This window comes from Falco cherrug, chromosome 6 (genome assembly GCF_023634085.1).
Source record: "Falco cherrug isolate bFalChe1 chromosome 6, bFalChe1.pri, whole genome shotgun sequence".
In the NCBI taxonomy this organism is placed as follows: Eukaryota; Metazoa; Chordata; class Aves; order Falconiformes; family Falconidae; genus Falco; species Falco cherrug.
In genome coordinates this window covers 46,314,222-46,338,621 of record NC_073702.1, presented here as the reverse complement: position 1 = coordinate 46,338,621, position 24,400 = coordinate 46,314,222, and the positions used below count along the sequence as shown (strand labels likewise).

General features: G+C 39.0%; 1 protein-coding gene across 16 annotated transcripts in view; it reads left to right on the top strand.

Annotated features, from left to right (window-relative positions):
* Window positions 1-24,400, top strand: part of SYNE1 (spectrin repeat containing nuclear envelope protein 1) — a 316,896-nt gene that overhangs the window by 261,162 nt on the left and 31,334 nt on the right. For 15 of the 16 annotated variants that reach the window (XM_055714587.1, XM_055714586.1, XM_055714589.1 and 12 more), the window contains 12 exons: window positions 470-674; window positions 1,881-2,063; window positions 3,080-3,226; window positions 4,295-4,449; window positions 4,811-4,958; window positions 8,690-8,784; window positions 9,761-9,995; window positions 10,724-10,918; window positions 14,025-14,150; window positions 14,924-15,079; window positions 17,041-17,199; window positions 17,711-17,877. In XM_055714587.1, the coding sequence (XP_055570562.1) occupies window positions 470-674; window positions 1,881-2,063; window positions 3,080-3,226; window positions 4,295-4,449; window positions 4,811-4,958; window positions 8,690-8,784; window positions 9,761-9,995; window positions 10,724-10,918; window positions 14,025-14,150; window positions 14,924-15,079; window positions 17,041-17,199; window positions 17,711-17,877 (1,971 nt within the window). Of the gene's footprint in view, window positions 1-469; window positions 675-1,880; window positions 2,064-3,079; window positions 3,227-4,294; window positions 4,450-4,810; window positions 4,959-8,689; window positions 8,785-9,760; window positions 9,996-10,723; window positions 10,919-14,024; window positions 14,151-14,923; window positions 15,080-15,120; window positions 16,171-17,040; window positions 17,200-17,710; window positions 17,878-24,400 lie in introns of those variants that run through there. The other variant, XM_055714588.1, reaches the window with a different exon arrangement.

The following is a 24,400-nucleotide window of genomic DNA, read 5'->3' as shown; positions in this document are numbered from 1 at the left end:
AAGAGAGTTACACAGAGCTTTATGACTTTAAATATTCTGTTGGGGTTTGGGAGGAAATTGCAGCAGAAGAAATGGTGTCTTGTTTACACCTGTTGTGGGCCTCTTAGACCCTTGCAGAAATCTGGTACTGGCGGTTCATGGTCAGTCACGAATGCTCTGTGCAGTGAACCAAAGTGTGCTGAGTGGAAATAGCAGGAGGTTCACTTCAAAAAGTGCAGTCCAGCTCTGACCTCAAGCATTAATATACAGCATCCAAGACGTAGCACAGATCAGACCTGCTGTGACAGGTCAGAACGGCCTGTCAGCATGTTTCTTGCATTCCTTTTTGTTTTCCATGAATGTCTGGATCTTGATTATTACTAAATTTCTTAAAAACCAAAAGTCCATGGGAAACAGCCAAGAGGAAGAGGGGCAGGGATAGTTCTTGTGGTCTCCAAGGCTTTGATGATTCACCCAGTCTCTTCACCAGGTGGAACAACCTTCTGCAGGAGATTGCCGAGCGGCTGCGCGCGAGTAAGGGCCTCCTTCAGCTGTGGCAGAGGTACAAGGACTGTTACCAGCAGTGCTCTTCCACAGTCCGTCAGCGGGAAGACCAGACAAACGAACTCCTGAAGACTGCCACCAGCAAAGATGTTGCTGATGATGAAGTTACTACTTGGATTCAGGACTGCAATGTATGTTTGGTTAAGCTTTGCAGGTTTTCACAGCTTTGTGGCCTAAAAATCACAACAGGCTCTCCATTACTAAACTCTATACTTGGTGTATTGGAAACTTGCGTACAAACACATTTCTTTTTAGTGATGCATCTCAGGCACAGGAGAGAGCTTTATGCCTGCTACCCAAATCTCATGAGTTTCTCATACTTCTCTTGTGATCCCTCCATTATTTGTGCTGGTGTTTCAGAAGCTTGTATCTGAAGTCCTCTCTGGAGAAGGTGGACAAGTTATATTGTTTGATTCAGTCTGAAGTCCCTGCTTATTGAAGGGGTTTTTGCTTGGGAAGACATCCCTCCCAAATCTACTGAGTTCCTTTATAATAGAAAGAAACAAAAGATCCTTTGATTATATTCCCACCAATCAAGGCTCTTCAATTTTTCTGAATGAAAAAAGACTCTGTATGTTCCGGGGGTATCTTTATCCTTCTTTATGGAAAGGCACCGTTCACTCTGAAACTTCGAGATTCTTCCTTTTCCAAGACTGTATCTCAAAGCAGCAGGATAGTTTATCTTCTATCCATGGTTACATTTTGGTTCTTTGGAGTTTAAGTTAATGTTAAAGTGTTAATTGTCTTAGTGTAATCGAAGCAATTGCAAGGAGAAAAATGGAACACATTAATGAGCTTTTCGAGCATTTGCTGCCATAGCTGTCTGGACTGGCAATCCAAATTATTCAGTTCAAATAATTTCTTAATTACCTGTTGTCCCATATTTTAAGTATTATGTTAAGCCATTTAAAAAAGTTGGGGTTTGTCCCTCCTGGTAATTCATAGCAGGAAGAAAAAAAGGAGGTCTTGTCAGACCTGAATTGATCCACAGTGAGAGCTGCCACTGCTTAAGAGCAGCATGGCAGTAGATTCAAAAAGTTTGTTTCGGCAAATATTGCCTCATCAGTAACTCAGTCTTGCTCAAAGGTAGCTGAACAGTCACTTCTTTCTGTTCCTTTGCGCACAGGTATTTTGACATGTTTTTGTTATTCTGCACATAATTTTCTTTTCATGCAGAGTGTGAATGAATGCTCTGACATTGAAATACAGTAGCAAATACACGTTTTTCATATAGTGGTAGAGCGCAGTCATTCCATTCCTCCTTTAAATCAGGGGAGGATGACATCAGCAGAGTGCCAGGCTAACTGTTCATATCTTTATTCAATGTATCGCGACAGGATGTACTCACAGATTTGAAAACAGCACAGGAGTCACTGGTTGTTCTTCAAGAACTGGGAGAGGAGCTAAAAAGCCAGGTGGAGCCTTCAGCAGCTGCAGCTATACAGTCTGATCATCTGTCTCTGAACCAGAATCTCTCAACCCTAGAACTGGCTCTCCGCAAGCAACAGGCTGTACTTCAGGTATGCAGAGAGTGTTTTCAGCCCTTGAATGTGATCATCCTGTGGTACCTGGAAACACGTATATTAGCTACAACTGCCTGGGAAAAGAGGGTGGTCTTGTTACTTGTTCATCAGCATTTCCTAGATTTCCATGGAAGCCAGAGCTGAGAGTGGAAAATATGGTCAAGTCCAGCATAGAGACCTTGTGAGAAAGTCCAAATTCTGGGAATATGATAGCAAATCTTATGGAGGAAAGTGTCTATCTGGAATGCCAAAGGGACCAAGCTTTCTACAGATAGTAATAATGCTAACAGATGGATTTACAGCTACTGCACCCCTGAAGAAAACCTCTTTCCAGCTAGTTCTTGAGCTCTAAAAAAAAATGAGACATTCTGAATAATTTTGTAGAATTAATTTTTATGGTTCCTGTTAATGTCAGGGGCCAGGCTAACACCTAGCATTTGTGTCAGAGCCTGTTTGGTAGATGTTGCTAATTGTGTGTCATCAGGGACTAAAGAGCAAAAACATAGCAGCAGAATGTGTTCCATAGGAATTATATGGATGGTGAAAGCAACAAACGTAGTGACTTCTGTTTGGGTGACAAGAGGATTTACCCAAGAAATCCAGTGTTACTTAGAACGTGCTTATAACATCACGGTGCTGCGAGGGGACAAAACATAAGAGTTGTTTTCCATTTCAAATTGCAATAATAGCAACTAGTGGCTCTCTCTGCTGGCAATAAATTAAGGAGACGAGTTAGTTTCATAAAAAAGAACTTTAGAGAAGGTTATCTATTTCAAGGCAGAGATATTTAACGCACTTTGTTGCAGTGTTGCCTTTTTGCTATGATCAAAAATCCTCTGTTCTAGCCTAAAAAAACCCCAATCATTCCACAGTCTGTAAGCAAAGCAGCAGTTAAACTTGCCTCTAGCCTATACAACTGTTTTCAAATCTATGATGAAAATAATCAGGAGCATCATGTCAATATGGATGCTGTGTGGTCAAAGTTCTTAACGGTAGGTCCTTTTCTATTCAAGGCTGGAGTGCTGGACTACCAAACCTTTGTCAAGAACTTGCAAGTCCTTGAGACCTGGATAACAGAAGCAGAAGAAATACTGAAAGGACAGGATCCCAGTCACTCATCTGATCTCTCAGCAATACAGAGTAGGATGGAGGAACTCAAGGTGACTAAAAAATGCAGAAAGTATTGATTTATTTTTTTTTTCTGTTAGCCTGGTTATTTGTGGTACAGTGTATGCACAAATATCATATATGCTTTCTATACATGTTAAAGGCCTGTCAGTCATGCAAACTGTAAGACTGAGAACCTAGAAGTTTGATGGCAGTCAAGGAGTGATTGTCCATGTTACTTTGCCCCTGAGTAAAGAGGAAAAGGATGGACAAAAGTGTTTAGAATAAAATTAATATAAATTCAAAATGGGAATTGGAATTTTAGCAGTTTGTGGAAGTTTCCTTCATTTCGTTTTCTCTCTACTTTTTTTGAATTTGTGCAATTCCTGTCTCCGTGGTATTTAGTTTAGGGATGAAGTCGTGTATTAATTTTGCATCTCTTGATATACTGAAGAAACATTCATACTGCTTAGTGTGTGATCTCCATTTGAGCTACTTCACTCTTTTTTTTTGGTGGGGCTTCCCCCTCCCGCCCCCTTCTTCTTTCAGATGCCCTGACAGGAAGTTGATGAACTTTGCCAACAAGGCTGCTTTTGTCATATAATCTTCCATTATTTTTCTAACAGGGTTAACTATATACATAATTCCATTTTGGGCATGCTAAAAACCAGAATATTTTCCTAACATAGTGAATAAGATATTTCTGTAGTGTGAAACAAAAAACTAAAAATAAAAAATTGAATAAGTTCAGTGGGAATTCGCCAGCCTAGCATTCAGGCTAAGAAACAGGTAAAAAGAATCACTTTTTTTGACAATATAAACATATGGCTTCAAAGACTAGTGTACTTTTGCAGCTCTGAGCAGTAAATCCCCAGTTTAGCAAAACACTTCAGTGCAATTGAGTTTACTTCTCTGTGCACATTTAAACATGAACCTAAGTCTTCTCTTTGAGACCAGAGGCTGAAAACTGGAAGGGCAATTTTTCCCTGGTATAGGGATTTCTTGCCACTTGGTGGCAACCAAGCTGTTCCAAATTTAACTGAATGCTAGTTCGTAATGTTGCAGTCTATAACAGTGTCATTACTGAACTTTCTAGTTACTGCTTTTGTTGTTTGTTGCAGAGTCAGATGTTGAAGTTCAGCAGCATGGCCCCAGATTTGGATCGTCTTAATGAGCTGGGTTACAGGCTTCCTCTGAATGATAAAGAAATCAAAAGGATGCAGAATTTGAACAGACATTGGTCTCTGGTCTCATCTCAGACTACAGAGAGGTTCAGGTGGGGACAGTTAAAGATTGTTGGATGGTTTTCTTAGATTACAACAGCTATATAAAAGTATACCTTTTGCAAAGAGAATGTTTCAGATATTTCATTAACTAAAGTTCCTCTTCTTTGGTGTACTTATAAGTAAAGAGCAAAGCCAGTGAGCTGAGATGTTGGTTTTGCCACAAATTACCAGAATTTGAAATGAGGAAGGCTGTTACTTTACGAAGTGTTGACTAAATAAATTGCATGAGGCAGCTGATTGGGAAAAATGTTACCATCTAATCTGGAATTCTGCTGGAAAAAATAGTGCCAAGACTCTCAACACTGTGTGAGAGGAGGAGACCTTACCTGAATCTATCTATCTTTCTTTCAGTAAGCTGCAGTCTTTCTTGCTGCAGCAGCAGACCTTCTTGGAGAAATGTGAGACTTGGATGGATTTATTAGTTCAGACTGAGCAGAAGCTGGCAGCAGAGATTTCAGGAAACTACCAGAGCCTTTTAGAGCAACAGAGGGCACATGAGGCAAGTCATCCTGTGTATTTATACATAACTGTAACACATACTATTTATACATAAATGGAATTCACATTCTTTTGTGGAGTAATGTGATAGTGTGTCTTGAATTGAATTACATTTGCCTGCACTGTCTGAGGATATCTTAACTTAAAACAGAAGCATGCAAATGTGTCAATAATACCTGATTTGGGGGAGGACTTAATTATCTGTCTGCATTTGTGTATAATGTATCAGTACACCTATGAGTGCTTGTCCTCTACATTTAAGTCTACTTCAGATTGGTTCGTACCAAAGAAATCAAAGTTGTTATTAGTTTTCCTGTAGAACCTAACTATTCTTATGTGATATGGCCCTTTGTCTTAATCCTAACTGGAGAAAATCCCACTTAGTCTGATTTTATTTGTTCTTAAATCACCTACATCTACATCATCTAAAGAATATGTTAAAGGAAAACACTTCTGTCAAATACAGAGTTACACAACTTATCATGGGGCCTCCATTTAATAACATCTACTTGGAGAACAAACTGATTGGATCTTCACTGTGTGCTGGAATAGTCTGTGGTTTTGTAACAGATCGAGAACTAGCCCAGCTTTTGCATCAAGGAAAAACTGATTCAGTTTTTTACTAGTGAATGCCTTTTTGGTTCTTCGGTGAAGTCTAGTGATGCACATTTTTTCTCCACCCAGATTGTTACTGCCAAGAATTCTGGTAAAGATCAAGTAAGATAAGTCAATTTTCATACCAAAGCTCCCATGTGGCCACAGTAGTTTCAGTTCCCACAACTTTTTCAGCTGACCTGCCCAGAGATTCAGGCCAGATCACACAGAGAGTCATGTCCTTCCCCTCCTCTTGCCTTGTATCTCACAGCACAGCGTTTGGATGAATATTTGATAGCAGAAGGTAGTTCACAACTGTATTTGCTTGCTTTAGCATACATTTGCTTAAGCATTTAACTGTGTTTTCTTTCACAAATGTCATCCATTTAATTTCCTCTTGGTGCTGCCAGCATTAACTGGACAGTGTCTTTCTAAGTTGAGAGATACATCTCAGGTCTTTGAGATTTGAATGTCTGGAAATCATTACCAAGTGGATAATGTCCTACTGTTGTTCCAGTCATAGATTTTTTGAAGGGGGTTAATGGCAATCTTCTTGTATTCAGTTGTCGTGAGATCTCAGCTTAATTCTCTCCTGCAACCTTGATCTGGGCAGTTAGCTCAGATGGGTGTTACTCAGGCGCTCTGTTGGAAGTTTTTGTTATTACAGCTATAAAGTCATCTCTCAGCATTTAGAGAACTAATACCTGATTTTCTAAATACTGCAACTCATCCTAAGAAAATGTTGTGAACTGCATTTTTTTTTATATATATATATTTTTTAATACAACTTTTTGGCATTTTATATAGTGTAAATGTATTAAGTACTCGGTGTTCTTTGCAGTGCCTTCTGGTACTCATGAAGAATTTTCTTTCCATGTCGCTGCTGAAAGGGTCAAATCTAAACTTTTTGAAGTGAATTTCCAGATTGTTTTGCTTTGTATTTTTGAAGATAATGAGAAAATGCTCTGTTTCCACATGCGTTCCCAGAATGTCTCCAGCTCTGTTACCAGCTTTCTGATCCTGACTCACACCTTTGCTGGTGTTTATTCAAAGAGGACCCCAGCTACCACAATGGGTTTATTTAGAAATAACTTCCCATTGCAGTTTACAATTCAGCAACATGGACATGATACCTTTTTCAAATACCTTGCACTAACCCTGCCATCTGCATCAGATAAGTCTGTCAGGATGATCTTGTAGTCATTCTTGTGCTATTCTCCATATCCATTTGCAAGCCTGGTACATTGCTTTGGACTCCCGTGCAGTGGCAATGTGCTGAGACAAGCATTTGAGAAAGTGCTGGCAGGGGAAGGGGACGTCCCTTGCCAACTCAATTACTGAATTTTTTTCCAGTATTATGCATTCCAGCACCTACCCTGTTTTCCTCCTTCTTTAAATTGCTATTTCTGTGGTTCATGGTGATCTACATATAAGAAGAAAGTTGGCAAGTGGTCCCACATAATGGAGTATCCCTCGTATGTAACGAGGCAGTGTACATGCAGAGAGCAAGTGGGCGTTAACAGAAATTACTCTTCTTTTGGGTAGGGCTTGAATACCTCCACTCTAAGCAGAGTTCTTCATGCTTGATAAGCTTTTGTTTTACCTATCCTCTTAAAAAAATACTAGAATTGTCACTTTTGGTGGTTTGGTTTTGTTGTTTGTGGTTTGTTTTTTTTTAACCGGTTGTGTTCCTTTTAGTTTCAATCTGTAAACAATGCTGGTAGATGCTGTTGCCTCCTGTGATTCATCCATGCCCCTTAACTTGTCAGAAATAGATGTGGCAGGAAGTAAAATTTCTGCCTTCTTGCTCAGCTTTCTGAAATTCTCAGTCCCGCAGTATTGTGGATTTTTTCATGAGATAATAGTGCAGATAGTTTTTCTCTGGTTCAGGCTCAGTCATTCACAATAGCCAGGGTATTCAAAATACACTATCAAGTACTTCTGCAAGGAAATTAGACAGCATTGTTTCTTTCTATGGGAAAATTAATGACCTGGGTAACATTTTCAAAATTATCTCAGTGGTTCAGAAAGGCAAAATATAATTTTGAAAAATTAGTCCATCATCTAGAAGTCCTAAGCTACAGACGATGTGCTTGAGGGATTTAATTGCGCAGGTACCAGTGGGTATTTTGCTGGTAGTTGTAGATGCAGGAATTGCTACATCACAGTCTGAGCTGGCAGCAAGCCAGATGGCAGGTGTGTAATCTGGATTTGGGGTATAGTGATCTCAGTTCAGGCAAGCATGAACTATCGACTGTAAACACCGTCACTAACAAAAGAAAAAAAATACCAAGCTTCACACCAGTATACTCTTTCTTTTAATCTCCCTAAAAACTTTTTGAACATGGAGTGGGTCCAGTCCTGAGCTGATGCCTAGGTGTACCTTCATCAACATAAGAATATTCCTGAACATCTTTATCTAGAGACATGGTCCATTACTAAAAAAAAAAAAAATATTTTGAAAAATAAAATTAAGCAGTATATATTTAAGTCATCTTTGCTTAAGTAGTGCTTAGGTATTTTATTGTCTTAAATAATTTAAGTAATAAGGGAGTTTTAAAAGTATTGTGAAAGTTTATTGTGACTAATGGAAAAAATTGGAAAATAAATTGGAAAAATGGGAAGTGGAAAATTGATTGCTAGCTTATATACATGGCTGACCGTTTCTTTTAAAGTTCTATGGGCAGCATAAAATTGTATCAAAAGGTTTTATAACACTATCACACACAATCTGTGCATAAATTCAGTCTAGCAAGGTAAAGGACTATAATACTCTTAAGCATGTCAGAAAATAAAAAGTGTCCTTTCTGTCCATGCAACCTGTCTGGATTTTGTTGTAAATTATAGTGTCAATCACACAATTGTACTGAGAGACATAAAACCTAGCTCCTGTTGATATTATTTAGCTTTTTAATAGTTCTTTTTAAATCTCAAGGAATTCATAATAATTACTAGAAGCAGCAAGTAACTCCAGCAATGAGATTTTTAGTTGTTTTTCTGTTTAAGTCTATGACAAAACTATTGAATAAATTCAAAATGAGAATAAATGCATGAAAATTCATTTTTACCAGTGCATAGGGATCAGATAGTATTAAAATATAAGATCTTGTTTTAACATCCTTGTCTCCTGTACAACAGCTTTTCCAGGCAGAGATGTTCAGCCGCCAACAGATTTTGCATTCAATTATCTCTGATGGGCAGCACCTTCTAGAGCAAGGACAGGTGGATGACAGGTAGGCATTCCTGTATTTTTCTTGCTGCTCTTTATGTGAAGTAATACTTAGACTAGTGGGAGGCTTCCAAACAAAGAAGGTAGCAGATGTCAGGTTTCAGATCATGGTCTTCTGAGACAGAAGTTAGTCACTGTGGTTAAGATATTAATTAGCCAGTTCTTAAATAAGACAGTGTTCTTTAGCACGCTATGGTGTACGTGAATGTGTGAATGCATTTGGGAATACAACAGCCTTGAGGCTGCTTCTCTTGACAAATATTTGCCTTGGATTATCAAGCATGTTGCATATATGTCTATTTTGGTGTACTTTCAAAATGTCACTTTCACCAAAGGAGCCTGCAGTGACAGATTCAGTGAGTTACACTTGATTTATGCCAGCTGGGGTTTTCCTCTACCAAGAGGATTCCCTACTGCCATTTAAGAACACCTGCAGCCTAAATGTGATAGAATAGGAATCCACTGCTGTCGAACTTGTGATCAAATGAGTGACAATCAGTGAAACACCAATGGCTTCACACTTGTGCATATGCACTGACCTTTCTAAGAGTATCATGGTCCTAATACAAAATTAACTGTTTATTGCAATGTGAGAATTCTGTTAATGCTGTATCTTATGCCTGCTTTGAGCTCTTCAGTAAATCTGGGGGTAAACTATGATTTTCTATGAATTTGGCTAATTCAAACTGGTAAAACCTGTGGGTTTTCTTTGTATATTTCTGTGAAGAAGGTAGAAGAGTTTTTGTGTTAAGGGTTTAGGGCTTTTAAGGTCTCAGTAATTGGAGTCCTTTGATTCTTCTAGTACATGAAGTGTGAAGTTCTCATCTTCAGTCAGCTATCATGAGACTTCAGTGCTTTTCTAGTAGTGTTTCATAATTGACAGCCAGAAAACATGTTCCCTTTCCCTTCAGTTTATTGAACAAATAGATCAAAGTATGAAGGTTACTATGTATTTTCATTGATTGATTGATTTATAATAGGGATGAATTTAATCTGAAGCTGACTCTTCTAAGTAATCAATGGCAAGGAGTAATTCGCCGGGCACAGCAGAGGAGGGGGATCATTGACAGCCAGATTCATCAGTGGCAGCGCTATAGGGAGATGGCAGAGAAGCTGCGCAAGTGGCTCATGGAAATATCCTGTCAGCCAGTGAGTGGGCTAGGCAATGTTCCTATCCCATTGCAGCAAGCCAGAGCACTACTGGATGAAATGCAGGTATGTCCAGTGTGTTTGAAGAGAGGAAAAAATTCCTGCCTTTTTTACAGCATTCATCATTTAAAACATTCTTTAAGATGTATTAGATTCAGTCTGTCTGCTTTGCAGAAAGCAAGATTGGTTGTTAGTTCCTTTTTAGAACTGGCGTAGCCTTAGAAGCAGCAGTGCGTGATGGAAATGCAGTTACGAGTTCATAAACAACACACAACAGATAACTTACTGGGCCCTTTCTCTTCAGCCTTCTTCTGTTTTTGCGTTGTAACTAATGTCACACTGAAACTGTCTACATAAAAAAACAATGATATCCTGTTTGAGGAATGTATTCTAGCTAACAAAAAAGGATACCTTGAGTGTCCCATCTTCATGTGAGGTTAACAGCATCTATTTAGGAGCTTGGCATCTTCAAGCTTTTTGGCTGGAAGATAGATATAATAATAAAGCTTGAAAGCATAATAGGCTGTAGAGGTATTATTTCTGTTTAAGAGTAATAGAGATACCAATATTGATGGGGAGAAAGAAGTCTTCCATGTCTTTTTCCCCTTGGAAAAATTTTGTAAAGTTCTGCTGCAGTAAATGATTGTGAAAAGGTTAGGGTAAAGCGTTTGGGCAGTTGCTCATGCTTAAGCCAAGGTATGCAATCCATTGAAGTATGGGCTTGAAAATGAATTATACTGAATTGCTAATTGTAATTAAAAAGACAGAGCTGACAGAAAACTTAATATTTTCAGCTTAAAGAGAAAGTTCTCCTAAGGCAGCAGGGTAGTTACATCCTCACTGTGGAAGCTGGGAAGCAACTGCTGCTCTCTGCTGACAGTGGAGCAGAGGCAGCCCTGCAGACAGAGCTTACCGAAATTCAGGAGCGCTGGAAAATAGCTAGCACCCAACTGGAGCAACAAAAGAAACAGCTTGTTTTACTACTGAAGGTGAGTGTGTGATTTCTTCTTTACTACTTCAGCAAGTTCATGATTTCTCACTTAAACTCAGTTGAAGAAAAACGTTCTCAAGGGATCAGCACAAATACAGGAATTGCATATACACTCCGTGACCTCTTGATTTCATTTCACCACCTCTGAAACTAGAAGTGGTAATTCTTCACAGTAGGCTGGTATTTTACTTGATATCTGTCAGAACACTGCCAATAAAGGCTATTCCTACCATCCCTATTTTCAACATAGAGCAAAAATGTATTTTATTTTGCACAATGCTGGTTAATTTTTATACATACTTGTATTGGGTTTGCATGGCAAAGTTTTGGTAGTGGGGGGCTACAAGGGTGGCACCTGTGAGAAGCTGCTAGAAGCTTCCCCCATGTCCGATGGAGCCCATGCCATCCAGCTCCAAGCCAGACTCACCACTGGTCAAGGCTGAGTCCATCAGTGATGGTGGCAGCTCCTCTGTGATAACATATTTAAGAAGGGGGAAATAAAAACTGCACAACAGCAATTGCAGCCAGAGAAAGTTGTGAGAATATTTGAGAGCAACAACTCTGCAGACACCAAGATCAGTGAAGAAGGAGGGTGAGGAGGTGCTCCAGGCACCGGAGCAGAGATTCCCCTGTGGTCTGTGGTGAAGACCACGGTGAGGGGACACGGTGAGTCCCCCTGCAGCCCATGGAGGTCCACGGTGGAGCAGATAGCCACCTGCAGCCCATGGAGGACACCACACGAAAGCAGGGGGTTGCCTGAAGAAGGTCACAGCTGGACCCTGTGGGAAGCCCATGGGAGCAGGCTCCTGGCAGGACCTGTGGACCCATGGAGAGAGGAGCCCGGACTGGAGCAGGTTTTCTGGCAGGTCTTGTGAGCCCGCAGGGGACCCACACTGGAGCAGTCTGCTGCTGAAGGACCACACTCCATGGAAGGGACCCACGCTGGAGCGGTTTGTGAAGAACTGCAGCCCGTGGGACGGACTCATGTTGGAGAAGTTTTAGAGTACTGTCTCACATGGGATGGACCCCACACTAGAGCAGGGGAAGAGTGTGAGGAATCCTCCCCCTGAGGGGGAAGGAGCAGCAGTGACAACGTGTGACAAACTGACCACAACTTCCATTCCCCATCCCCCTGCACTGCTGGTGGGGAGGAGGTAGAGAAAAGAAAAGCAGGAGTAAAGTTAAGCCCAGGAATAGAAGGTGGGGGTGGGTAGTGGTGGTGGATGGAAGATGTTTTAGGGTTTGGTTTTGTTTCTTATTATCCTGCTCTGATTTGGTTGGTAGTAAATAAAATTAATTTCCCCAAGTTGAGTCTGTTTTGCCCGTGACAGTAAATGGTGAACAATCTCTCCCCCTCGATCCGTGAGCCTTTCATTACATTTTCTCTCCTGTATCCACTTGAGGAGGAGGAGTGACAGAGCAGCTTTGGTGGGCACCTGGCATCCAGCCACAGTCAACCTGCCACAATACTGTATTGAAAATTAGGCCTGCCTTATTCTCTCTACATGCCAGTGTCAAGATCTGTCTGGCAAAGTAGTATTCTGTGTTTCCTTCCAGTGTCTTGAGTATTTGCTAGTTTAGATAAACTTCTGTGATCTTGGAGAAGAGAGCCTTGAACTTTATTTTGTTGTAAGCAATGTCCAGAATGTGTGCTGACCTCACTTCGAGTATTGAAGGTGATAGGCTGAAATTTAAATTTGGTCTGTTTGTTTTTCCCTTTTACTCATTCTAAGGAGGATAATGAAAATTGGACTTACATGAATTACTAGAATAGGGCAAGTGCTTTTAGAATAGTTTCAGGTCTAATAGAAGTACAGAATTATGAACACTTTAGTTTTGCTTGTAAATAGCAAGAAGCAAAGCGGTCCAAGCAAATGAAATACTATTTTGGAAAAGTTGAGATAAGTAGATTTTTCTTCCTTTTTCAGGCATTGTTCCTCATACCTCAGCTTCTAGTGGAGGAGTTATGTCAGGAAATTTTAGTCATGAAAGCCGTTACCTAGGGAGACCAAAGGTTTCTGTGGTGTTTTGTCTCAATGAAAATATGGAACTTAACGCTTGAAGGTGAAGAAGTAGGGCAGTTACCATGCAGTTTGCATAAATCATCTCATAGATACCGAACCTTCATTACATTACGCTAGCTTGATCTTAAATACATGACTTTTTAGTGGTCTTCTGACCAAATGGGAAGCACAAGTGTGTATCCTAGAAGTGTATGTGCTGTATTAGGAACGTCACCAACTGTTGTCTTGTAAGGCCATATTACTCAGGAGAGAAGAAAGAAGACACTAAAGAGAGGATTTTTTTGCAAGACATGTTGTTTGTAATTCTTCATCCTGAAGATGATCATGAAATACTGGCATAGATTGGAAAAAAAATGGAAAGGAGAAATACAGAGGCAGTGGTAGGAGAATATCTTGAAACAGAAAACTAAGAGAAAAAAGAGAAACATGTTTTGTATTTTCTGGTATCATACAACTGGCATTCTTTATGGGTTGACTGGCTTATTAGAGATCTGTCTATGAGTACCTTTTTAGTAGGCTTTAACAAGCAGGTAAGGCAGGTAAAACCTTACTGCCACATGACTATTGGTACAGTTTAATTGCATTGGACACATTTAAAATGTTGGAAAGTATACATATACTAAAGCTGGGTGTAGCTGCTGTAATCATAATTTAGAGGAGACACTGCAGGTACTTCAGTCTGACCTGAATTTGCAGTATCCCTAACCACTTTTTTTTTTTCTGGAGATTAATGCACCTGAATGGAGCTCTTGTCAAAGAACAATGGCATGTTTAATACAGGCATTCAAGAAAGGAAGTGCAAAATAATTTTGGCAGGAAGATGCTTTTCTGAAAGGATGGAGTTGGATCTAGACAATGTTATAACTGGAGGCTTTGGCTTGTGTATTTCTACTAGCCGAGACCTACACATAAAAATTTGTGTGACTTAAGCTCTGGGACTATGAGTATTAGAGGAGGATTTCAAGGCATGTTGTTATTATTATGAATTTTTTTTCACTATTTAGTGGTTAGTTAAGCAAATCAACTGACATAAGTATAATCCAGATCTGAATTGAAGTCTAATAAACATTCTGCCTTCAGGACTGGGAAAAATCCGAAAAGGGCATAGGAGACTCCCTGGAGAAGCTAAGATCATTCAAAAAAAAGCTTTCTCAGCCTTTGCCAGAACACCATGATGAGTTGCATGCAGAGCAGATTCGTTGCAAGGTAAAGCGCTTATTCTCTGTTGGTTGTTGTCACATCTTTGCCTGCCTTTGTGCAGTAACCTCTTCCATCGTTGATAGGCTTCACGTTAGTGACTGTGCAAACCAGTCAGCTATCCCTGTGATGAGAAACTATCAATGTTAACATTTGGACAGCATAATACTTGAGCGATCTCAATGAAAATCCTGCAGGATGAATGTAGATCTGATCAAAGTGACATCAGAACAGGATCTGAAAAGTACTGTATACGTACTAAATAAATAAAACTGGTGTGCTTTTTATTATAGAAGTTCTAACTTCAAATTTAAACTCGGTATTTAAACTGTTGGTTTAGTGCTTATTTTTAAGGCGATGTTACTGTGGAGAATCTAAGATAACACTTTTTTGCCTTATTCTTTGCAGTTCAGAAATGGATTAGAACTTACAATATTTTCAATACATAGAAGTCCAAACCAATACTTGAAATTCTCAAATAGCTTTGAACTTTAGAGAGATTTGAGTAGGATATTAGTTTGTGACTACTTGCTACAAGGCTGATGTATCATTCACTGTTGGGGAGTTACCTCTCTCATAACTCTGAAAATATTGGTACATACGGGTTTGGTGTTTTCTTTTTATTTTAAACAGGGCTGAAACAGTCTGCTTGAAATGGTGGGTCTGCTCAGATACGCCTTTAATTCAGTGGCATAACAATGCTTGTCTTTGTGCTTCATCAGCACATTCACATTTTTACTTGTTAGCAAACCAGTTGTTTTTGCTTGTGCACTTCTTTTAAGGAGTTAGAGAATGCTGTTGAAGGATGGACAGATGACCTTGTACACCTCTCTCTGCTGAAGGACACCCTGTCTATACATATCAGTGCAGATGATATCTCAATCCTCAGTGAGCGCATAGAGCTTCTGCAGAGGCAGTGGGAGGAGCTGTGCCACCAGGCAAGTATAGTACTGAACACAGATATGAGTATGCAGGCTACAAAATTGTTGGGAGAAAAACTGAATGCAGGTGTCAGCTTTTAGAGAAGATGCATGTAGGCACAATGATATTCAAAACTGAACTCTGGCTGAATCAAGGAAAACACCCGTTCAAATGCCAAATGTTTCCTTTAGTCACTGCTAGTGTTTCTAGATCTCTTAAACTTTGTCATGGTCATGAGGTCATATATAAGCAGCCTTGAAAAACCAACAAAAAGTCACGCTATTTGCTGTGGGACTGCGGCATGGCTGGCTGGGGAAAACACAGAAGTAATACAGTTACCTGTGCTTCAGTGGAGGAGCTGTGCACAGAAAGGCTGTCCCCTCCCTGCTCAGCATTAGTCTGTTGTACCTTCAGTTCTGCTGATAGCTTCTGCCCCTTCAGATGTGTCTGCATTCCTATTAGTCTGAGGGTGAAATGAGCTGAGTATCATTTCATTTTTCAGGTATGTCATGCTATTAGTATTTCATGCCTCCATTTTGCACTTAGAAATCCAGGTAGTAGAGTCTCTTGCACCCAGCTTTTCAAATAACCCTGATGTTATTTATGTGGTTCAGTAGAGACTGCAGTCCAGATATACCAGGGCTAACTTATGAAATAGTTACCTCATATAAGGTACCTGTGAAGGCTTCAAAAACACCCCAGAGTCAGAAAAATGCTTCACAATTAACATCACAGAACTTGTTGGGTTAGTTGCATTTCAGTGAGCCAACGTAGATACATCTAAACCATGGTGTAGTCACTGCATGTATGTTTATGGTAAAGGAGGGAGCCAAGTAAAGGAGTTTATCTTAGTTTTGTGTGTACTGAATATTTCAGGATGTAACCTAGTGCAACACTTTGTTCAACCGTTGCTTATTTCCGGAAAGCTGCCATCAAGTTTAGAACTGCAAAAAGGAAATGTAAGATCATGCGTATGCCCCTCTTAAGCCTAATATGGTAGTTAAAGAACACATCGCTCTTGTTTATGAAAGAGCAGATGCAGTCTTCATCTTCGCAGCTGAAATGCTGATACAAAGTCAGAAACAATGCAGGTTACAATGGGGAGGAAGTAAGTAGCTGTACAAATGTCTGAAACTGGAGAGGTGACTGCTGCACACCCTCTGCTGCTATTTTGATTTCAATGTCCATCTTTGTCTGTCCATTACTATTCATAGTCTGTGATGCTATATACCACTGCTATAGCAATTTCTTCAACATAGCAATGTTCTCCTTCCTCATGTATTAACAATAGCATTTGCCAGTTGGATGTTTTATGCCTATTCTTTCCTGTCAGGACACACCTCAGTCCTTTGAAATTCCTCTAGGTATCCTGCCTGTTTAGGAGAAATAACTGTCTTATGAAATGAGTGTATTGGGACTCAGGTAGAGAATTGCTTATGAAAAATATAGTGTATCTTTGATTTAGCTTTGTACTTACAAATCATGCTTATGCAGAAATTACAGAGTGTTTTGGAGTTCACCATATGTTATGTATATATCTTTTGGTTTTGCTTTGGTCAAGCATTTATATAATCCTTTTTTCTTTAATCTCTTCAACTAAAAATAAAGTATTAATGTACTTAACAGCATTTCATATGTGAACAAAAATAGCAAGGAATTTTATTTTTATCTTCTAATGAAACCTTTGGGTTACAGATGTTATAGAACAAGATACTGACAGGCTACTAAGTGTAACACTTGGATGCCTCTCTCTGTGTGTAGGATGTAGCTAACAGGAAACCTGAGATTAACACATATCTCTAAACTCACAGAAAGTCACACAAAACTTTTGCAGTACAACTCCAGCTTATTTTAATGGCAAGTAAGTGGCTGGAACACTTTTACAGGGCCAGAGGAATTCACACTGAAGCAGTTTTTCAATCATCTCTTAAATACATTTACTAGTTTGTTTTTATTTATACTCTGCAAATGCTTTAAGGTTTCCTTACGTCGACAACAAGTTAGTGAGAGACTGAATGAGTGGGCTGTCTTCAGTGAGAAGAACAAGGAGCTCTGTGAGTGGCTGACACAAATGGAAAGTAAGGTTTCTCAAAATGGTGACATCCTCATAGAAGAAATGATTGAGAAACTGAAAAAGGTACACAGTGCATGTACACTTACATGCTCTTCTTTAACTGCTTGCTTGTGTTGTGTTGCAAAGAGGATACTGAATTAGCTGAAATGGAGTTTTTACCTTACAGTGATGTTTATAAGTTCCAGTAGGACTGTGTGTTTGTGCTCTCTCACTATCAGCATTTTGCTGTCTTTCTTGAGGTAGGACCTCCCAAGGGTACCAGAAAATTAAGTAAATGCAAAGTCAAAAGGTGTCTGAATGGTTTACTAAATGTCCAATCAGAATTGCCTGTAATGAGTTTAAGCATAGCAGATATATTTATGGAAGGTGTTGTGTTTTGGGTTTTGGGGTTTTTTTTTTCATCCTGATGAAGTTTTTCATGGTTATACATCTAATATTTAAGAGGTTGTTTCTCCACGGTACCAATTACTAAAAAAATAACATTCACATGTATTGTTTTAAGGTTTCTTTAGAGTGTAGAGCAGAGTGTACTCAGAATAAGTACCTTGAGTTCTGATTGCTCTTTACTGTCCAGGATTATCAAGAGGAAATTGCTGTAGCCCAGAAGAACAAAATCCAGCTCCAGCAAATGGGAGAGCGACTTGCTAAAGCCAGCCATGAGAGTAAGGCGTCAGAGATAGAGTACAAACTTGGCAAGATCAATGACAGGTGGCAACATCTTCTAGATCTTATTGCAGCCAGGTAAAACAGTTGGTTTATGTCTACATGCTATGTGGAACAGATTAATATGCTGGAATTTCATGAACTTAAAATCTTTTTATTGTCTGCCTTTTCGTCATTGACTGTGAAACGAGCTTATTCTTAACCATCAACACGTTTCTGTGACATTCACCTTCCTGTTTCACTTTACATTACCTGACATTTCTTCAAGAAGAGTCAATTCAAAACATTTTCTGCTAGAAAGACACAGGATCGGTTTCAGTCAGATTTAGTGAGCCTTCCTCCAGTAGCATCTTATTTCAGATGAGTGCTTAAAACTGGGCACAAATGCAGTTTTTCTAAATATTCTTGGCAGAGGAATTGAAACAGTGCATTTGTAGTTCTGGATTTTGAGAAGAGCAGTTCCAAAACTGAGTCTTAGTTTTTCTGCCTGATGATTTTTTCATGGATGGAGAAGAGTAACTGCAGGTAGACATGCACAGTGGGCTTAAAGATTCTTATTACTCAAGGTGAAAAACATAACAGCATTTTTCATAACTTAAAGAAATAGAGGATTTTTGTTTGATACATGAAGAAACCAGTTTATTTGTTTTCAATACTTTCTATTGAGATGTGCTACAGGCTGCTGTTAACAACAATGATTTTGTCACAAGTTTGCACTTCATAAAATGTACATACACTTTATATTTTATGCTTCTGTGATGTAAGGACGTACGAATTAGTAATACTTTAGTCCTGTTAGCTGCAAAAGGGTTTGTTTAGTTCCATTGTCTTTTTTCATCTGTTCTTTTTTAATATGGTTTTACTGCATTCCTGCTCTGAAATCTGTAAGCATGGGAGCAGTAAATTTTATGTAAGCAGAAGCATTCTGGTGGCTCCAGCTCCTTTTATAGTAGTTCATTTTAAAGTAACAAACACTGTATGTTTCTTACAGCACAATTAAGTCAGGAAGTGGTGTGTTATGGTTAAGGAGCCTGCTGGTTTCAGAGGATGTGATACATCACCAGTAATTGAACATGAAATATATTTGCCGTATTTTTGTGTTTGTCTTTTGAAACACCTACTTGGACAAGTGTTCAAATAATACCTTCAGGAAGTTTCTAGTGAAAAGTGATTGTATTCAGAAACTGCAAAACACATCTTTAAAAGATCTGTATCGTCTATTCAGTATTAGAAGTTAGAGTCCTCTATAGGGTCAGGATCCTGTATCATTCTTGGAGTGGGGAGATATAAACTGCAATATTATACACTTAAACTTTCTCATTCTGTTATCATGAAGCAGAGTGTCAAGTCCTAGTTCTAAACTAATTTATATAAAATCTTTATTTACTTTTATTTCCAGATTTATTTTTCAACTTGGCCTTCTCAGCTAACTTGCTCAGCACTATTGTATGCAGTAAAACATATAACCCTTTCCATCCTAGTGCTTACTGAAGTGAAAAAAAACCTCTGCAAAGTTTGAATGTTGCATTGCTGAAGTTGGGAAGTAAATGGTGGAGAGATTTGATTCTAGGTTGTGGTTATTTTGCTAACTCAGCTGTAGTTCAGGCTGACAGCAGTTAAAGCCCAAGTTGTTGATTAATGTCTGTACAAAGTACTTGTATTGCTGTCTAATTCCCACTGGACAAAAGGTTTGCATCCCCCAAGACAATTTTTAGAAGGCTCCAGAGGCTCTTCAGAATATGTTGTTACATATTGTGGTGTGTTCCTGCTATGGTACTTTGGAGTCTGGAATATATCATATAATACGATTTTGGCTGCACTCAGCAAGTAAATGCAGATTAATTTTTCTGAGGTTGAGAATGAAATACATCTTTTCATATTCTGGATCCCTGACAGCATTAATAAATGATCAGAGCCAGCGTATTTTTCTGCAAAGCTACAGTCATCCCTTGCCTAGGGCATTTTTCTTAATGGTTTGTTTCCTACAACTATGAATGAACAGAAAGTGCTCTGTGAAAATGCTTTAGTAATATATTATGGTAATATGTGTCCAGTCTGAATCTTTACCTATTGATTTCATGCTCTGCAGTGGAACTTCTCCATTCACCTGTAAAAGGCTCTTTCTTACATTCTGTTTCCTGACCTATGTTTTTTTAATTGCCTCTCCATTCTGAGGAGGTCTCTAACTGGAGAAGAGGCAGCTACAGAAAGGTAGCTGTGTCTCTGCATCAGTCTCATCTGTTTCTGGCCTTCTAGAACATTTTATTCCTTTCCGATGAATTTTTCTGATACGTCAACGCAGTGCAAAAAATGTTATAGATGTGTACAGCCAGGAAGCAGTGCTAATACTGCAACTGCTCAGGCTTTGCAAAGAAGGCTTTGTTGTGTGTTTTCATCCCTTCCCCTAGCACTCACGGTCCACATTCCTGGAGATCAAGTCTGGCACATGTTGATGAATGCAAGTTTTATTTAGAAGCATGACCACTTGTCACCATTCAGTCTCATGTTATCAAGCAACGGCTGCTAACATTTGTTTGGCATGCAACATTTTCTGTACAGTACTCACCAGCAAAGAGAAGTGTTTCCCCTTTCCTCCCCCCGCCCAAAGCACAGTGTTTGCAGGCTTTTGGAGTGGAAGTTCTTCTTTTTAATGCTGGAAAATTTCATGGTGGTGGCAGAGGACTTGCGTGCTGTGAGGATGGCAGAGGACGGCAGTGTGGATTCAGATCTCCCAGACTGTAATTGTGATATCACAAGGCAGGCAGCTATTTTTGTTTGCTTTTGATTGATACAGTTCTTTCTGAAGTCTTGTCTTGATGAGAAACTAATTGAAATATTGATATGTAGAAATCACTGCCTTAGCTAGAAATTAGTGTTTTCTGCTCAGTTTAAAAATATTTACAGTGGTAAGAGCATAATTTGTTTTACAGCTAGTACTTTTGGATCCCAGAATAATTTTTTGCTACTGATGCAGACTTAGAACTAGTAAAACTCTTTGCTGTCTGGAAGAAGCTGTATACTGGTTTTACTGCTGTTTTTAAATACAAGAGCATGTACACACATGAGAAAAAGCAGACTTTGTATTTGTCTGCTCACTGTTTGTGTCATCAAAGGGGCATGGCTACAAGCAAAAGGCAGAGAAGGAGAGAAGCTCTAAAGTGTTTCAAACTTATTGAAGCCGGTCTGTACTGTACCTATTAATGACTGTTTTGTTACTGCATGTAATACTTGAACTCAGCCTACATCATCCTAGATTTTTGATTCATCTTCTCTTTATCCCTATTCATGTTATCTTTTCTAGAAGTTTTGTTTTGTCCAGAGTTCTAGAAATTTGCTCTTTGAAAGGAGAAACTGTGGTCTGAAGAGCAAATATAACTGACAGTACTAGTGTCCAGCTACACAATAGTACTGTGCTTTGACCAATAGATCTTTTTTATTCATAAAAAGATTATTTTAAACTGTTTTTTTAAAAACACTGGTTTTAACAGTGTAATATTTTTCACTATTTCATAGACTGTTTGTTGAAACTTTGTCTCCAGTTCCAAGTAGATATTTTAAAAAAAAAAAGTGTCTGCTTTCTACTGGCTTTGTACAGACATAGCTAATGCACTCTTACTGACTTTTTTCATGTGTTTTTTTAAAGTTTAATATTAGTAACCAGCTGTCTAAATTACTAATGCAATAGCTATGAGCTCTATATGATGCATAGTTATGCATTTACAGAATTGTTCCTCTTTAGGTTGAAGTGGAATCTAAGGCTATATAATTTGGGACTAGATAAATTAAAGATACTTGGGCTTAATTTCAGCTCTGAGTTTTTCTCCCACTGCCTTTTCTTAATGTAAAATAGATATTTTAAAGTTATTACTTTCTCGGCATAACCAAAGCACAGTAATTGGAAAAGGGAAACATAAGCATCATGAGCCCATTCAAATTTTCAGATAAGTTTTTGTCAGTAAACAATAAAAACAAACAATTGAATTCTGCAGTATTTTCCCTTCTGAGAGTCTTAAGTATTTCTAAAATGTAGGAACACTGGTGCATGTGTGTTATATAAAAAACAACCTGTAAAGCAACCATGTTATGGGTCCAAGCCTTTGATTTCCATGTGGACTCTTGATTATGAAGGAGGGGAGTTACCTCGAGTCTCTTGCAGTAACATGCTTAAAGCTGTAACAAAAGCACGAGATGATTATTGGAATAATTAACTGTTTAAATGAAATCTTGTAAATGGAACTTCAAAAGGGCAAAATTGCGGTTGGCTAGGGATCCAACATAATTGAATGGTTTATAATTTGTCCTTTGTCTCTGAGCAGGGCTTTTAGTTTCATTAGCTTTCAGGCCCCACCAATTTCATGGAAATACAGGATTTGACGTGCTGTATTTTTAAGAGAGACATAATTTTGTTGCACACACATTATGTAATTGTTTGTACACAGGCATAATATTCAGTGAGATGAAGACCATGGGCATCTTGCCTGCTAAAATTCAGAGGAAAACTCTTAGACTTGATGGATTACATCTATTATTTGTTTGCAGATATGTTTTCACAGTAGCTGGAGGCATAACACTGTATTGCAGTTCAGCCAAAAAAGTAAGCCCAGCATACTCCAAGAAGCACTTTTTTATTTGCATCTATTTGTACCATGGGCAAGGAACCTGTTATGTTAGACTCTGTACCAGAAAAGAACAGTCTTAGTAAATGCAGTGGGGGGCAGGAAGGGAGTTGTCCTTTTTCTTGGGGGGGTGGGGAGTGGTGCTTTTTTTAACTTTTGGTATTTAGGTGCAGGGAATTGCAATGGTTTGGTGGGAGGGCAGGTTTAGCAGTAGGTTTTGGTTGGAGTGTTCTTTTACTGTGTCACAGTTCTTCTTCCTTTGGTAGCTTAGGTTATGTGACTGAAAATAGCACTAATTGGGCCAGGGTTGTTTTTCACTCGTGGCAGGGACGTATTCCCATGCAGTCTGCCTGAGGCAAAGAGGGCACTTTCTAAATGACGGGGCCTTTATCAGGTGTTACGGGCAAAATGCAATAAAATCCGCCACAGGGGTTAGGGTACTATACAATTACAAACAAGAATAACCTGGTCTGCGACTTGGGCTTGCAAATGATAGAGTAACATTGCTTCTACACAGTGATGACATGACTCATTGTTCCTTTTCCTGCTCCAGCATGCCTGCAAAGGATCAGCGGCATCCAGCCTTCGAAATCTAAGCAGAAAATGGGCAGGATTTCACTCCTCTTTAATTAATATCAGAGACTGGAAAGCTGTATGTGAATTCCAGAAGAGTGATAACCAACATTTTTGCTCACCCTGTGAGCAATGTTCAGTTGGTCCAAACCCACAAAGCACTGCCTGTACAACCATAGGTGACAAGGAGATGGTGCCCCCAGGCATTGATTGTTCTCCTGGTGTCTCTCCAAGGCTAAACCCATAACTGTGTTTTAGGATAACTGGGGCAGTCTTTCAGCATGATTGTGTTGATTTCGGTCCCTTCATATCCAGATTTTAAGATTACCCAGATTTTTTCCAATTACCAAGATTTTTTTTTTTCAGATCACAACCCTGCAGCTGTTGGTCATGAGATTCTGGCAAGCAAGATGTGTTCAAGCTGTTCTTAAGCATGTTTGGTGCTAAAGAGCCATAGTTTCACCATCTGTGATCTAAAAAGAGGGCTAGAAAGAGTGAAAAAATTGAAAGATTTAACTTTTAAGTTTTTTTAATTGATGATGTTAAGATCTCTGCATTTCTCTTTGGTAAGAGAAGGACACCCATATTAGACTCTTAATGGTCAGCTGCAACCACTGCTTTAAATATGGAAACACTTGATAAATTTGCTGGTTAGTACTATGGAAAAAATGTGAATTGCCCTGTTTGAATTACAGGGTAGTCAGGTGGCATTTTGTTTGTTTGATGAATCTGGCAATCTTGTATTTTTCAACCTGATCTAGACAGTCTATTCCCAGGTGCACTAATCTCTTCCAAGGTTTCTGATATTGAAACACTGAAGTGAAAGAGCAATAGAAGCATAAAATGGAATGTTACTCAAAATTGTTTGTAGTACTACTTAAATGGAAGAAAAAAAAGCAAGCTTAGAAACAATTTCAGAATCCACTAATGTACGTTATGTAACATGGGAATAGGAAGGAGGGAATTAGAATTACTCAGACATTTCTGCAGTTGAAACAGGCTGAAGGAAAAAATACCAAAGAGAGGAAGAAGGTTTAGTCAAATTTTTCTCACTGTCTAAGCTTGATGTTCTCTTAATTAAAATAAATCCACTATTTAATTTTTCCTGGCCAGTTTCATCTTTTTAAATCTGAACTAGTCCATTAAGACCAAGAACAATTTAAAGCAGCCCTTGGGATTCAGGATTTCTCACTAGTTCTTAGCTGGATTTCTCCCTCTAAAACTTACTTATTCAAGGACAAGTCTTCACACTGGAACAGGTTGCCCAGAGAGGTGTAGATTCCCCATCCCTAGAAACGTTCAAGGTCAGCTTGGATGGGACTCTGAGCAGTCTCATCTAGCTGAAGATGTCCCTGCTTATTGCAGGGGGAGTTAGACTAGATGACCTTTAAAGGTCCCTTCCAAGCCAAACC